Source organism: Colossoma macropomum, unplaced genomic scaffold, assembly GCF_904425465.1.
Source record: "Colossoma macropomum unplaced genomic scaffold, Colossoma_macropomum, whole genome shotgun sequence".
Classification (NCBI taxonomy): Eukaryota; Metazoa; Chordata; class Actinopteri; order Characiformes; family Serrasalmidae; genus Colossoma; species Colossoma macropomum.
The window spans coordinates 93,376-111,049 of NW_023495921.1; the positions used below are offsets into that span (position 1 = coordinate 93,376).

The 17,674-nt window shown below is 39.0% G+C and overlaps 1 protein-coding gene across 2 annotated transcripts in view; it reads right to left on the reverse strand.

Moving 5' to 3' along the window:
- Positions 1 to 5,701: 5,701 nt before the first annotated feature.
- LOC118803515 (ribonuclease inhibitor-like) overlaps positions 5,702 to 17,674 on the reverse strand; it is a 50,855-nt gene continuing 38,882 nt past the window's right edge. For both annotated transcript variants that reach the window (XM_036564004.1, XM_036564001.1), the window contains exon 12: positions 5,702 to 6,318. In XM_036564004.1, the coding sequence (XP_036419897.1) occupies positions 5,789 to 6,318 (530 nt within the window). In that variant the 3' untranslated portion in view covers positions 5,702 to 5,788. The remainder of the gene's footprint in view (positions 6,319 to 17,674) is intronic.

Sequence of the window (17,674 nt, forward strand, 5' to 3'; positions counted from 1 at the left end):
GATGAATTAGAACAGCGATTGCGAGCCAACAGACATACTCCAAAGTCTTGTAGAAAGCTTCCCAGAAGAGTGGAAGCTGTTAGAGCTGCAAAGGAGGAACCAACTCCATATTAATGCCTATGGATTTAGAATGGGAGTCATAAAAGCTCCTGTAGGTGTGATGTGTATGTGTCTGAATACTTTTGTCCACATAGTTAACATTTAACAGCTATGGCTCCTCTAAGCAGCTGGCTGTGGATCAGAAAAGCAGGTTAATGTCTACAAAGCAGGTGAAGAAAATAAAAAGATATCAAAGATAGCAAATGGCATTAAGAAATGTCAGTTTGGCGTCACCTTTCTTCTTAAACTGGTAGCCCCTGTCACATTAAATCTGGGTCATACTACTTTTTAGATTAGGGTGACATGAGGAGCAAACAATACACATAAAATGTTACAATGTTAAGTACATACAGTCATACTACATACTATGGTAATTTCTTATTGTATATACATGTGTACATGCAACATATAAACAGCATAATTCAGCTGGCATAACAGAGTGATGTCTTATCTCTTTTACAGGTACCTGCATCACAAATTCCCTTTCACCTGTATCCCTCGGACCCTTCAGGTAAGCATGTTGCATTTATTTACCCTTATTCAAAGCCAGCTGAAGCTGATTTGGCTTGGGATTTTAATAATAATAATTATAATAAATGTTGAATATTTGCGTTTTACTGTTAATAGCTTTTTGTTCCTTAACATAATACAGGGAGATTCACTCGAAAGAGGCCGCAAATATTCTGCTGTAACTCCCGTTAGGATGAAGCAATCTAGACCAAAAAATACACTAAATACCTTGATGTCTGTGTAATCGATTACATTACATGTGATGCTGGAAGTGATCTCCATTTACTGACAAAATATAAATATATGTATATATATATATATATATATATATGAATTTATATCATTAAAAAATATATACAGTTAGCTATATATTAACACCCGCTAGCTGAGAAACAACTGGCTAGCTATATATTAACCCGCTAGCTGAGAAATGACTTGCTAGCTATATATTAACCCGCTAGCTGAGAAATGACTTGCTAGCTACATATTAACCCGCTAGCTGTGAAGTAAGTTAGCTGTGAAATAACTTGCTAGCTATATATTAACCTGCTCGCTGAGAAATTACTTGCTAGCTATATATTAACCCGCTAGTTGTGAAATGACTAACTAGATATATATATATACACCCGCTAGCTGTGAAACAACTTGCTTGCTATACATTATCCCGCTAGTTGTGAAACAACTTGCTAGCTATATATTAACCCACTAGTCGTGAAATGCCTGGCTAGCTATATTTTTACCTGCTAGTTGTGAAATGACTTGCTAGCCATATATTAACCTGCTAGCTGTGAAATGACTTGCTAGCCATATATTAACCCACTAGTTGTGAAATGCCTGGCTAGCTATATTTTTACCTGCTAGTTGTGAAATGACTTGCTAGCCATATATTAACCCGCTAGCTGAGAAACGACTTGCTAGCTATATATTAACCCGTTAGCTGTGAAGTAACTTAGCTGTGAAATAACTTGCTAGCTATATATTAACCTGCTAGTTGTGAAACAACTTGCTAGCTATATATTAACCCACTAGTTGTGAAATGCCTGGCTAGCTATAATTTTTACCTGCTAGTTGTGAAATGACTTGCTAGCTATATATTAACCCGCTAGCTGCAAAATGACTTGCTAGCTATATATTAACCTGCTAGCTGCGAAATGACTTGCTAGCTATATATTAACCAGCTAGCTGTGAAATGACTTGCTAGCTATATATTAACCAGCTAGCTGCGAAATAACTTGCTAGCTATACATTACCCAGCTAGCTGTGAAATAGCTTGCTAATTTTACATTAACCTGCTACCTGTGAAATAGCCTGTTAGCTCTATGCTAACCTACTACCTGTGTAATAGCTCGTTAGCTCTATGCTAACCCGTTAACTTTGTAATAGCTTGTTAGTTCTATGCTAACCTGTTAATTGTGTGAAAGCTTGTTAGCTCTATGCTAACCTGTTATCTGTGAAATAGCTTGTTAGCTCTATGCTAACCTGTTAGCTGTGTAGTAGATTGTTAGCTCTATGCTAACCTCTTAGCTGTGAAATAGCCTGTTAACTCTATGCTAGCCTATTATCTGTGAAATAGCTCGTTAGCTCTATGCTAACCTGTTATCCTTTATTCACCCTGAAAGGTGTTTCAGTTTCACTTTAAGCTCAGTTTGTTTTGTCCATTCAGGTGTAAATAAATCAGATCTGAGTTCATCAACACTTTATTTTATAATTGATCATAATTATGAGAGTTTAATCAGCTCTTTATTAATCTTCCACTGATTCTGTACATCATCTCCATCTGAATCACCTCCAAACCAGAGAAACACAGACTGAACTGTTTTATAAATGAGGCACAATACAGCACAGCCAATCAGAACACAGCTCATTTACATATATCAGTCTTAAAGGCACAGAAACAAATACAGACTGTTTAATTATTAAGAATAAAGATAAAAAATGATCATATAAAAATGAATAATTACTGTTTTATACATAAAAATACACAAACACTATAAACAGAGCTCAGAGTGAAAATACAAGAGTCAAATACAGAAAAGAGTAATAAAGAGAGAGAGAGAGAGACAGAGAGAGAGAGAGAGAGAGAGAGAGAGAGAGAGAGAGACAGAGAGAGAGAGACAGAGATAGAAAGAGAGAAAGAGACTTTTTTTGACTTTTAACAACACTTTATTGTAACCACATCTCGCTATGGTGTGTAAAAGTCACATCAGGCCATTTCTGCCCTCAAACTAGCACATAAAAACAAACAGCTTGCTTAATAATTAAATAAATAAATAAATAAATTCATAAAAGCAAACTTCAGTTTTCAGTTATTAAAATCAGGTGCAAAGCAAAGTTCGTTGTCTAAAACCAAGCACACCGCCTCCCCACAGCACCACACCACTTTAAAAGTCTCCAAGTCAGACATACACTTATAATAGTTAAAATCAATTAGAATCCTTGATTTGACCAGTCTAGAGAAGGGTTTCACTACGTCGGAGTCAGCTGCCTGTGCCACACGGTTTTTCCGACTTATGTACACTGCCAGTTTGGCCTGACCAAGAATAAAATTAATCAACTGGCACTTGAACCTCTCTCTCTGGACGTATTTAAAACCAAGGATAAAAGTATGAGCTGTAAAAATCACATTAAAAGACATAAACACAGTCTTTAAAATGTCAAAAAGGGGACGTAGCCTAAAACAGTGCATAAAAGCGTGAAACACCGTTTCCCTCTTAAAACAAAAAGGACATTCTGGAGTGACCTCTGGATTTAAAACAGAAATAAAAGAGTTAACAGAAACAATGCCATGTAAAATCCTCCACTGTAGATCTGCTACTCTTTTGGTTAACGGTTGTTTATACAGTGCTCTCCATTGTGGCTTCACCTCGTCAGCGAGACCCAGAGCATCTCGCCACGGCGTATCAGCTCTGTTCTCCAGTCTCTTTCTGTTAAAAACCTTCACAAAAGCTGTGTAAAGCAGCTTGCCAGAGACTGAACTCAGGTCCATGCTCAGCTCCTCTTTACGGTCCAGAATGGGGCCCTGACAGTCCCGCAGGTCAGGATCGATGGTAACCTTGGGGAAGGGGTCATCCTCATCTGAGCTGAGCACTCCTGCACCATAGTCCTTTATCAGTGCACGTTCCTCAGAGGACAGCACTGACCTCCAGCACTGCAGGAGTTTGGCCACAACACGCAAGGACCTTACTCCCAAGTGCACCGCCAGGTCCTCCGCACAGTCCAGACCAGGTCCTGCAACTTCCACCAGCTGACAGAGGGTAAAGATGTTGGAGGGAACCAGAACCCTAACCAGTGCGGGGAACGTTTTGCTTGACCCATAAAGAACAAGTTCCTCCAGAAGCCAGTGTAAAGAGGTGCTGCTTAGTCCAGACATGCTAAAAAAACTCCAAATTCTAAAAAGTCCATGATAAAACATAGGCAGGCCAGCGATGTCCAGCGCCTTAGAGCTCATATAAAATAGAGCTCTGTCCGGTCCCATACTCCCAACAGTATGTAAAATCCTGCATGCCACTTCTCTCCATACCAGGTCTTTAGGGCCACTCAGGAGTCTCTGAATGAACTGGAGGCGAAAGGCAGCAGTCCTGCTGGCTAAGTGAACCAGCCCTTGTCCTCCTTCTTCTTTGGGTAGATAGAGGACGGCCTGTGGTAACCAGTGCAATCTGTCCCAAAAAAAGTCCACTAGCAGTGCCTGCAGGCCAGCAAGAAGATTTGGTGGGGGATCTACACAAGCCAATTTGTGCCATAAAAAGGAAGCAACAAGGTTATTGACAATGAGAACCCGTCCCCGATAAGACAGCTGAGGCACTAGCCAAGTCCATCTGCTCAGACGTCCCTTCACTTTCTCAATGGTGCCCTCCCAGTTTTGCTTTGTACACTCACTGTCCCCCAAATACACTCCAAGATACACTCCAACCCACCCGTCCTCCATGACAATCCAGGCAGTGTAGGTTCCCCACCAGTCCATTCCCCCACTAAAACAGCTTCACTTTTACTCCAGTTCACTTTAGCAGTTGATAAAGTCCTAAAATCCTTCAAAACATCCACTAAAATGTTCACATCTCTCTGTGAGCTGATTAAAACCACTAGGTCGTCCGCATAGGCTGAAACACAGACAGGTGTGCTACAGTTTGGTATCTCAAGGCCAGAGAGCTTCTGTCTCAGCTGGCACAGCAGAGGCTCAATTGATAATGAGTACAACATGCCAGAGAGAGCACAGCCCTGTCTGATGCCTCTGTGGACTTTAAAAGGAGCACATAAACCACCGTTAACCTTAAGTACACTCTCAATGTCACTGTACAGAACCTTGATCATAGCTATAAAACCTGGGCTGAACCTAAAGTTCTCCAGAACTTTCCACAAATATGCATGTTCAACCCGGTCAAAAGCTAAAATAAATATTAAATTAAAAACTAAATTAAACTAAAATAAATATTATCAAAAATAGACCTACCAGGCACACAGTACGTCTGGTCAAGATGTACCACCTGCTCCATCACCTTCCCAAGTCTTGAGGCTAACGCTTTAGAGAGCAACTTGCAGTCTGTGCACAGCAATGCCACAGGGCGCCAGTTCTTCAGCACCGTCAGGTCTCCTTTTTTCGGCAGCAAGGACAGGACAGCTCTCCTGCAGCTCAGAGGAAGTTTTCCTTCCTGTACACTGACCTGGAGCACTTCATGCACATCCTGACCCAATATAGGCCAAAATGCCTTGTGAAATTCCACAGGTAGACCATCAATCCCTGGTGCCCGGCCGTTTTCCATACCCTGAAGGGCCTCATGCAACTCTCCCAAGGAGAGCTCAGCATCAAGCAGGGTGGCAGACTGCTGTGTGATTCTGGCCTGCAGTGGGAAGAACCTCTCCTCCACCTTCTGGGAACTGGCCTGCTCGCTCTCAAACAGCTTAGAGAAAAAGCTGACTGTCTGCTGGCGAATTTCAGAAGGCTCAGAAACGAGATCCCCCTGATTCAGACCGCACAGACAGAGAGAGATAGAGAGAGAAAGAGAGAGACAAACAGATAGAGAGAGGAAGGTGAGAGAGAGGGAGAGAATTCAGTTTTGTATTTTTTTAAGGCAATGTGTTCTGTGTGTGTGTGTTCTGTGTGTGTGTGTGTGTGTGTGTGTTCTGTGTGTGTGTGTGTGTGTCTGTGTGTGTGTGTTTTGTGATTTTCACTCAGGAGTTTATTTTATTTTAAACACACTGAGGAGTTGCTCCAAACTGTAAACCCAGCGCAGAGCGGTTCAGTGAATGTGGTGTTGAATGTGTGTAGATGGGTCAGTGTTTGTTTATCATCAGAGACTCTGTAGAAGGACAGAGAGCCGGCCGGACAGTCCACATACACTCCCACTCTCTCAGAGCTGGAGAGAGGAGCAGAGAGATCAGTGCTGTTATTATTGTGACGTACACAGTATCTGTTATTAGAACAGATCAGAATCCAGGACTTTACATTTCGTCCAAACCGACAGTCATCACTGCCTCCTTTCCTGCTGATTGATTTATATGTTACTGCTATTTCAACCGTCCCACTCCACTCAGCCTCCAAGTAACAGCGTCCAGTCAGACTCTCTCTACACAGAACCTGATCCCACACATCGAATCTCTCTGGATCATCAGGATACGACTGTGAATCTTCCACATTCTCCACCTTTCTGTTCCCGTCAGACAGAGAGAGACGTCTGTGCACTGTGTTTGGATCCAGAGTGAGCTCACAGGAATCTGCACACAGGAATAGACATTAGAGTGTGTGTGTGTGTGTGTGTGTGTGTGTGTGTGTGACTGTGTGTTTGTGTGAGCGTGTTGGTTTTTGTAGTTTACGAGGACTTTTCAGCTGATTCGGTTTGATTTGTGCTAGTTTAGTTGTCACATTCAGAAACTCGCAGCTAGTTAAAAAATAAAAGTGAGACTTCAGCTGTAATAAGACTGTCTTGAACTCCTTTTAGCAACAGTCAATCAAATAAAGAGAGTAAAATATTTCACATATGAAAAGAACAAAATAAAACTGTTTTTTTTCTAGAAAGAGTAGAGCCATCATGGAAAATGGCTGCCATGGAGCTGTGAAAGAGAACTGAATCCAGAAGAAGAGGCAGCAAATGTTAGAACTGTTTATAAAGACAAAGATGGGTTTGGTATATACATACATACATCATCTAAACCGCTTATCCTTCTGGGTCACGGTGGGGTGCTGGAGCCTATCCCAGCTGTCATTGGGCGGAAGGCAGGATACACCCTGGACAGGTCGCCAGTCCATCGCAGGGCAGACAGACAGACATACACAGTCACACACACACTCACACCTAGGGGCAATTCAGCATGTCCAATCAGCCTGACTGCATGTTTTTGGACTGTGGGAGTAAACCGGAGTACCCGGAGGAAACCCACGCAGACACAGGCAGAACAGGCAAACTCCACACGGAAATGACCCTAGTCGCCCAGCTGGGTATCGAACCCAGGCCGTTCTTGCTGTGAGGCGACAGCGCTACCCACTGCACCACCGTGCAGCCCGATGGGTTTGGTGTGAAATATATAAATCCAGAAAAGGGTAATTTAATATTCATATTTAATTGGCTGTATGTATTTATTTGTTTTAGGTTAATGTGGTTTTATGTGGTCAACATGTTCTCTGTTTTCTCTCGTAGACTGTGGAGTATTCAGCTTTTTCTGAAAGTTCCACATTGATTCTCATAATCATATATTTACAGATGGCAAATGAAAAAGACCAACTACAACCACAAGAACAGCATCTAATGCAGCAAATAAGATCATGGTTGGAACTACATTTCTGAGTTTATTTCTGTTTCTGGAACATTGCTGAGACAGATGTTCTGGTCACAATTAACCCTCTGGTGACCGAGAAAGACCAGTTCCAGCTTGAGGAGCAGCTTCCACAGGTTCCAAAAGACGCAACACAAAAGGTAATTTAGAGAAACTGTTGCTGTGACTGTCAGAAAAATGTTACAGATGTTTTGTCAGAGTCACAGTGAATGGAAGTTCACTCACCGTTAAGTGTTCTATTAAAGGGCCCAAATCATGGAGAACTGAATTTTTTTCACTCTTTTTAAATAAGAGCTGAATGTGGTGTTTGAACGCTGTCAGAGTCACTCCCAGACCATTTTTCAGGCATTGGAAACTAAGCTGCAAAAACAGCCCTTTTTGAATTTGTTGTTTCTGTGATGTCATGAAAACCTACACATTTACACACATCCACCTATTCAGCCTACAACAGTTTAGCCCCGTCCACTCACACTGAAGTTATAAGTGTTTCAGCTTTTACTGCTTTTTGAATGAAGCATAATACAGTGCAGCCAATCAGAGCAGAGCACGTTTATATGAAGCTTACAAGCACAGAAACAAAAACTGTTTATTTCTAATGAGTCTGATAGTGAATCAGGCAGTTCAGTGGAGTGTTCAATAGGATATGAACACAAGGCCCAAATCAGTGAACAGAAAGTGAAAGCTGTATTTTCAAGTTCCGAGACTGTCTGAAGGCCAGGGAAGGAGCTTGTTTGGATGAAGAAGCTGACTTATTTTGTTATGAGGAGCAGTTTATGATGTACAATCAGATGATGAATCAGTTGATGAATCAGATGTTGAATCAGATGTTGAATCAAACAGCTCTAGAGATTGGGAAGATATACATTTCAAGGAAGTGTTTGTCTAGATCAGTCACTGTAACACCTACAAGAAAAGAGCTCTTGGAGGTCAGAGCTGCTGATAGTGAGACTGATTTGCAGGATGTATCAATGACAGGACAGGAGGATACAACAGCTGTTGCTGAAAAATACCTGATCTCATATTCAGCTTTAAACACACTGAATGAAGCAAAGATCAACAACCCATCAACACTGCCTTTCATCATGATGCTCAGCTTCTTCACAAACTCCTGGAGACAACAGCAGATGCAGCATCTGAAATCCTGAAAAAGCTCCATCACCTCAAAGCTATGCACGCTCGCTAAAACTACACTCACAAGAATAATTGTGTTTAACTGAAGACGTGCTGAGAATCTCCAAGATGCATCTTAAAAGCTTTTAAGAAAAAGGTAAGACTTCTCCATCAAGGTGTTGCAGTTGGCTTTTCTAAGTTTGTACAAAAACTGCAGCCATTTCAGTAGAGTTGAGATCAAAGGTGAAAGGGGTGAAAGGTCACTGTCCCTCTCACCAGACATGGTGGACGCTCTGACTCTTTTAGCTAGTAAAAAAAAGGCGTGTGGGGTTCAGGAGGCCAACTGCTTCTCGTTTGCCAGAACCTGTTAAAGCTGTTAAAGTCATTACAGAGGTCAGGACTGTCTGAGGTTCTACGCAATGCACTGTGGTGCTCACAATCCAGAACATCTCAGATCAACACAGTTGTGTAAACATGTGGCAACTCTCTCACAAATTCTTCATCTGAAAAAACAATGAATTGGATCAAGTTTCAGACTTTTTGGGTCATTTGTGAACACCGTGAGTTTTACAGGCCCCCAGAATAAAAACTCAGCTGGCTAAAATATCAAAACTTTTGCTGGCCATGGAAAAAGGGCATCTCTACAAGGCAAATCATTGATCACACTGAGATTGAAGGTATTCATCTGTGTATACACTGTATCAGAACTTATGTTGAAGCAAATATGTTTGGAGGACACATTTAATGCTTACATGATGAAACCTTGTCATCCTTTTCCTTTTCATGATTTATAAATGTTCGCTGCTCTTTACATGACAAAATTTAATGATGGACTATTTGAAATTAAACACTGTTATATTAATGTACATTAAAAGTTTAAAGTGATTTTCTTTGTTCCATAAAGTTACTATTTTGGAAATATGAGGTTTTGATCCAGCAGGTGATGTAGTGCATGACTAATGTAACATGTTGAATAGTCATTACTGATTTAGTTTTTCTTGCTGCTGCTTTTAAGATAAAATCAACACAACTGATGACAGAGATGGAAGTGAACCTGAAAATGAAGCTGTGGATGATGCCATGAGTGTCCCAAAACAGACGGGTGATTTTGTTTAATGGCAGTAATGTATAATGATTGTTAAATGGTTTGATTCTCTTTCAATCTGAAGATATAATTTTATATAGATGTTACTGTACATTTCATCCAGTTATCCCTAGTTATATTCAGCTTGACAGCGTTGTTTAAACTCCCTGGTTGTCACGGATTCTCCCTTTGTCCCTCTCATGTGTCTTTCGCCCCCTCTATGGTAGCCATGTGTCTTTTTGTTTTCTTGTACCATGTGCTTTTGGTTGTTGTTCTGTGTCTCCTCCCTGGTCCTGCCCCTTGTTATCTGTTCCCCCTGCCTGTAGCTCCACCCCTCATTAGTCACAGGTGTTTCTTGTTTCCCCTCTGTGTATATATACCCCTGTGTTTGTTCACTCTCTGTCTTGCATCGCGGATGTATTTGTGGATGTTATCTTGTCTCTTGTTTGCTTGTTGCCCTTGTAGTTTGGTTTTGTTTTTGTCATGGACTCTAATTCCAATAAAAATAACTCGCATTTGTCTCCTGCCTCCATGCCTCCACCATTACACTGGTCACTTTATTAGGTACTGTTATCTGCTCCACTCACCACATAGATGCACTTTGTAGTTCTACAACTACTATTATCTGTTTTCCTATAAAATTTGTTAGCCCCCCTTTACCCCATTCATCAGTGGTCAGGACCCCCACAGGACCACCACAGAGCAGGTATTATTTGTGTGATCATTCTCAGCACTGCAGTAACACTGATGTGGTGGTGGTGTGTTAGTGTGTGTTGTGCTGGTCTGAGTGGATCAGACAACAGCGTCCTGTGGGCAGCGTCCTGTGACCACTGATGAAGGACTAGAGGATGACCAACACAAACTGTGCAGCAGCAGATGAGCTATCGTCTCTGACTTTACATCTACAAGGTGGACTGACAAGGTAGGAGTAATAATGGGGTGGACAGTGAGTGGACATAGTTTTTAAAAACTCCAGCAGCACTGCTGTGTCTGATCCACTCAGATGAGCGCAACACACACTAACACGCCACCACCACGTCAGTGTTGCTGAAATGCTGAGAATGATCCACCACCCAAATAGTACCTGCTCTGTGAGGGTCCATGGGGGTCCTGACCACTGAAGAACAGGGTAAAAGGGGGCTAACAAAGTATGCAGAGAAACAGATGGACTACAGTCTGTAACTGTAGAACTACAGAGTGAAACTATATGGTCAGTGGAGCTGATAAAATGGACAATGAGCGTAGAAACAAGGAGGTGGTCACAATGTTATGGCTGATCGGTGTATGAAAACAATAAATTTCCTTTTCTAAGTTAACATGTTTTAAAAGACAGCACTGAAAAATGTTTGTTTATTTGAGCTCAAGCTGTTTCTGTCATCAGTTGGAGATACTGAGTATTGGCAGTTAGGAAGTGAGATAGCCAGTCAGCCAACTTGGAAAAAAAGACAAAGTGCCAATCACAATTATTTACGTGGAAATTAATCATCAGCTCCATCATTATTTGATGATCGTAACAGAATCTCAAACATCTGTAATCACTTCTGTGATGGTAAAGCATTTTGCATTTACTTAATACAAACTTAGTCTGTTTTTCTTTGACAGTGTGCAGTGAAAGTATTGCAGCAGAGACTGAACACCCCAGGATGAGCACAGGAACACTGTGGTCTGAGCAGGAATGAAGGCTGTGATGAAACACTTAAAGCCTCATAAAACCTGAGCACGAAAAAGACTGACCACAATGGCAGAATGTCAGCGGTGCAAGGAGACTGAGGATCCTGTGCTGGAAGACTGAACCGTACAAATATAAGAGATTTTGTTAGAAATAGAGGATCACATTTAAAAGGAAAACTGAAGAGTTTATTTTCAAGCACATGGAAAAGTGTTTAATAAAGCATAGTTTTGTTTAGATTTGGGCGGTTTGGTTTATTTAATTAAAGAATCTAAGAAAAGAGCCTAGTATGTCGTTTAAGTTTAAAGATGTTATTATTGTTTGTTTTTGTTTGTTTTTGTTTTTTATTTTGATAAACAAAAGTTGCAGTTGACTGTTGTATCTATAACACAAACAACTTGACTGTGTCCTGCGATTATTGATTACAAGGACATGTTCTGCTTAATCACACACATCTTGATAAACACCAAACAGTCATGTTTGTGTTTGTGTATAAAGTACCAGTAAACCATCTTTGTCCTTCAGCATAAGCACAATGAGTATTTTTGTGTATTGTTAAATTAGTGTCCTGGTAAAGCAGGTATGACCTTACAAACCACATTCTTGTCGTAGGTGGGAAATTTTCAACATGTCCCTAAATACGAGCATCATGTCAGGTTGACATGTCAAGAGTTTAATTTTGTCTAGAAGAATCTGAAGCGATATTCGTTTCTGCAAAGAAAAACATTTTTTTATATATTTCCAGAATCCAGAACATTTAGAACACGTTTTGACTGGTTTGATACCGAATGTCCTCATAAGACTAAAAAACCTGTATGTGAGTGTGTTCTGGTATGTTTGAATTACAGGGACAGAATTCCTGAATACATACCATCTATAGAGGGACTCTGGGTGTCTCTGTATATCTTGCATGTTTAAAGCTGTTTTTTAAAGCCTATAACAGTTTTCACTCTGTAAAAGTAGACTGGATCTTTAGGGACATCTGAGACACAGATACTGTAGCAGCTACACATGATAAATTATAAACAGGTCCATGATTACTTGGCTATTTAAAAAGTGTCCTTTTAAACCTCAGACTGTTTTTGTGTGAGGGTTTGTGATTTAGAATGCAAAATCTACACACTTCCGCCAGAGTTACAGAGATTCACTCAAGAGGGATGTAATTTTTTCAATATGTCATCTAAAAACATGTTTTTTTTAAAACAATTACAGATACAACTATGTTTGAAATGTGGCCGTGTAAATTTGTATGTAAAGTTATACAGTATTGATTTTTTTTCAATAGGTAACGTTAAACGAGCTAACCTAGCTAAGCTGGAGCTAATAAGGTGGCAGTTCATGAAACGTAAGGTCCTCTGAGACTATTATCCTGGACAAAGCTGCTCAACATAAATAACATATACAGTATATTTACAACAGACATGAGACAATGATTTATGACTTGTTCCTTAATCATACTACACAAAAATAATTACCTTAGCTTAGCCTTGAGCATCGGCTGAGCATTGTTTGCCATTGTTACATTGCGTTTAGCTGACAGGGGTAATTGGTCCTGTTTTATTTTGAATTGATGTCAGGTGCGGCTGTTTAATCTTGAAATAGGGACAAGACGGCTGTTTTTCTCTGGAACTGAGAGCTTAAATAGGTAAAGATACTCAAAGTACAGTATGTTGCAGTGCAGTGGAGCTAACCTGCTGCTAACATAGAGAGTTAGCGATAGCTATGCATGCTAGCAGCTAGAAATAACAGGAACTTGATTTATTCATTCCTGATAGACGGCTGTTTGCTTATTGAAGTTTTAAAACCAGAGTACATATGTGGCTTAAAATGTTGTAGAGATTTATTTTAAAGTGACAGAACAAGTGTTTTTTTTTTTCATTCAGCCAGGCGAGTTTGGGTCAGCACCAGTGAGAAGGACGGTGTTGGATCACATGTGTCCTGTGGCAGATCGGTGGCGTCCAGAGGCGGTGACCTGAGATGAGCTTACAGCTAATGTTAGCAACCATTTAGACAAGAATAATAGTGTTTTATGGGCTGGATGAATATTCAGAATGTGATAAAAATCAGAAACAGCATGCATCTGATCATTCACAGTTTTATACTCAGACACAGCTGGATGGTTGGATGTGCAAAGCTTATAAATGTGGCTGGACTTTACGGTCAGGTTATGTTTCTTGTGTATAAAGTTGGGCTTATGATTAGAAACACTGGTGCGGTATTTTCACAGTTAGCAGAGCTGTACTAGGACTAGTTTACTCATTCTATGAGTAAATAAAGCTGAGCTGAACAGCTGAAGGCCTAAATGTGCTCTGCAGATTTAAAAAATTGACCAGGGCAGCGTTTAGTGTAACACCTGTTCATGGTCCATATGTGAGGTCTATACTGATGTTTTAATAAAGTATTGTTTTTAATTACAACAATTACAACGGTAACATTTACACTACAGAAGTTAATTATGGCATGTAAAACAATGTTTACGGTTCTTTTATTCGTGTGACATTTTACACACTTAGTAGTTTTTAAGATGAGCACCAGCTTCATTCCTTCTGAATCAAATCATTTAAAATGATTGCATTGGTTTGATCAGATAAACACCACTGAGGTGGAGCACCTTAACTCAGTGTTTATATACGTCAGCAAAACATTGTTTTTTTTTTTTTATTAAAGGCCTCATATAAGTAAAACATTATCATTGTGTAAAATTGATTTGTATGTTTAATTTCTCCCATTTATTCTGACATATTTTATCCTGTTACAGCAGCACCACTGAAATACAGAAAAGACTCAACCCAAAGAACCATGTATGTAGTGTAACGGAACAGTACAATAGAAGAGAGACACATAGATGATTACAAAAGTGAGAATATGTCTGAATATGTCTTTCTAAATGTTTAATTGAGCTGTAACATACCCAGCCATTACCATGTCTTGGGATGTCTTAAGATATGTCTAAAGACACATTATGAAGACATCTTAGGACATCTTGAGGCATGTCTTAAAAAATGAAGACGTCTTTAAGACATGTCTATAGACACGGCTCTTAAGATGTCTTGGCTATAATAACATCCCAAGATGTCATAAGATATAGGATGCATAATATGTATTTTAAAATTTTACCTCATTTTTTTTTTTAAATAAATCTTTTACTTTGAAATATTTTTAAGGGAATTTTAAAACGTAACATTATTTATAGCAAAAATTCTGGTAATTATTTTTTTTTATTTATTTGTTTTATTCTATGTAGGATGCAAAATGGTATCATTTATTTTAATATATATTGTATATTATTTTATAAACAAACATTACATACATTAATACATACTACAGCTATAAATTTCAGAACAAATTTAACAACAAAAGTAATAATAATAATAATAATAATAATAGGCACATGGTTCCCAGTCTGTAGCTTTCTCTACCATGAGCCATTTTATATGAAACCACTAAATAACTTTGTTTACATTGCAATGACAGAATTATGCCAAGTTTAGAAAAATGTGGAATTCCCCTTTAAATGTTTCTCTTGCATTAGAAAAGCTTATGGAATCTGTGAAAATTTATTTGTCAGTTCATACCATGCCTTCAACATGGTGGTAGTATGAGGGAAACCTCTTATGCAACTATTTTGTAACTATTTTGTAGATTAAAAATCGAATTCAGTGCTTTTAAATACCTTTTTATAGTAATTAACCCTTAATGTTTTAAAAAATGTGGGGAAAATGTGTTAAAAAATATTTTTTTTTCTGTTACTATTTTACAGTTGCTTCATTTTTTAATGAAGGTATCATTTTATCAACTTTTAAAATAATACTAAGAAGGAGAACAAAGAACAATAATAAGTATGCATGAATCACAGTAATGTAATTTAAAGGGGTATGGAAAATCACTATTTTTAACAGTTTTGTATTTCCTTGTCAATCTGTTAAAAAATTAGAATACTTCTACATTCAAATAATTTACTCTGCAATCCAAAGCATAGCCCATGAAAAAGCACCCACATAACTTAAAAATATAGGTAAAATATAGATTACAGTTATTGTTTATTGTTTTTACAACTGTGTATATGCATAGTACAATAGCATCATCACATTTGGTATGTTCTACAGACAGGGAAAAACTGATTTTAAGGTCTGCTGTTATTCTATATATAAGTTATGCTAAAGTTATTAGCAACATAGTACTATGAACAATTATAAATGATGGGAAACAATTTTAAGACAAATTCATATGGACTAAAAAGAAAAACTGACCAACAGAGTAATACAGAGGTCTGAACCCCAGCAGCACTCCTAACATACCTGAGCCAGGTAATGATCAGCTGTCAAAACAATTAACACCAGACTACAGAAGTTAATTGTGGCATGTAAAACAATGTTTACGGTTCTTTTATTCGTGTGACATTTTACACACCTAGTAGTTTTTAAGATGAGCACCAGCTTCATTCCTTCTGAATCAAATCATTTAAAATGATTGCATTGGTTTGATCAGATAAACACCACTGAGGTGGAGCACCTTAACTCAGTGTTTATATACGTCAGCAAAACATTGTTTTTTTTTTTTTATTAAAGGCCTCATATAAGTAAAACATTATCATTGTGTAAAATTGATTTGTATGTTTAATTTCTCCCATTTATTCTGACATATTTTATCCTGTTACAGCAGCACCACTGAAATACAGAAAAGACTCAACCCAAAGAACCATGTATGTAGTGTAACTGAACAGTACAATAGAAGAGAGACACATAGATGATTACAAAAGTGAGAATATGTCTGAATATGTCTTTCTAAATGTTTAATTGAGCTGTAACATACCCAGCCATTACCATGTCTTGGGATGTCTTAAGATATGTCTAAAGACACATTATGAAGACATCTTAGGACATCTTGAGGCATGTCTTAAAAAATGAAGACGTCATGAAATGTTCCATTGTGGAAAAACGTACAGAGTCAGAGTTGTTCACAGTGGCAGTGACAAGAACCAGACGTTTGAAGAGCTCAATGCCTCTAATCTCTCTCACAGAGAATTATTACATGAAATGATTATTAATAAGCGCTAAACTCTATTACAGCATGTTTACCACATGCTGTATGCTATAAATTGTAGCGCCCTGAGACTTGCAGTATTACACATTAAAGTACCATGAAGAAGTAAATTTATAAATATTGATACAGTGTTGGTGATATCGCCATATCAATATTTTGAACACAGCTGTAATGGCAAGCAACATATTAATAAATTGAATGAACAAAGCGCAGATATTTGAGTACTGTAACCCAGCTTTACCTAAACATTCTGCTCTTCTGTATTACCATAAATACTTCATGAAATATATTTGTTTGGAATACCCACCAAATCTAAACATCTGTCTGACATTCAAATAGTTTTATTAAAAAAAATTAAAACTTGCGTCTCACCAGTTGCTCAGCTTCAGATGATTTCTGATGAGAAACATCTAAAACAAAACAGACACATGAGGTAAATGCAGCAAAACAATAACAGCAAGGCATAACAATGAAAAACACAAAACAAATTGGTCATTATATATTACTGACTAAAATGTAGCCGAGTAAAACGTAAATTATTAATCTAAAGCACAAATAATATATTTTGAAAATATTCTGGAAAGTACAAATCCACGAAGACCTTACTAGAGTAAATGTAACTAAGCAAATTAAAATTATTACTACCCTCTCTGAACTACACAGACTGACAGACTGTGTTCAGTTTCGTTGTTGTATTGTTCAGTGTGCTGACCCTGCTGCACTGTGATCAATCTTAGATTTCATTCTGAGGCAGCCTTTCATTTGTTCCTGCTACCTAAATGCTTCAACTGACTGATTCTGCTGCACACTAGCATAACATCTCACCTGTCCATCCTCCAAACCTTATGAGCTTCCATGGCTGCACTGCTGGGTGAGACAGCTGTACAGAGCTGAAGCTCGGCGGTATGGTTACAGTGCGCTGCTGGGTGAGACAGCTGTACAGAGCTGAAGCTCGGCGGTATGGTTACAGTGCGCTGCTGGGTGAGACAGCTGTACAGAGCTGAAGCTGGCCGGTCTCTATATTTACAGTGATCTGCTGGGATGAGACAGCTGTACAGAGCTGAAGCTGAGTGGTCACTATGTTTACAGTGCTCTGCTGGGATGAGACAGCTGTACAGAGCTGAAGCTGGGCGGTATGTTTACAGTGCGCTTGCTTAGCACCCGCTTAGCATCTGACGCAGCCGCGAGGCATAAACAGACAAGCCGCTTAGCCGCTAGCTAGCTAACTATACGCTAACCTAACGCTGGTGCCGTCACTCAGCAGATCCACCCAGTAATATAACTAGAAAAAAAGTTCATTCCAGCTGACTGTTAGTGAGGCTGCTTCTCTCATTTTCTCACTACTCACCTTTTAAAAGCAGATTCTGACCGTTGCAGTCGTAACTCCAGTCGCC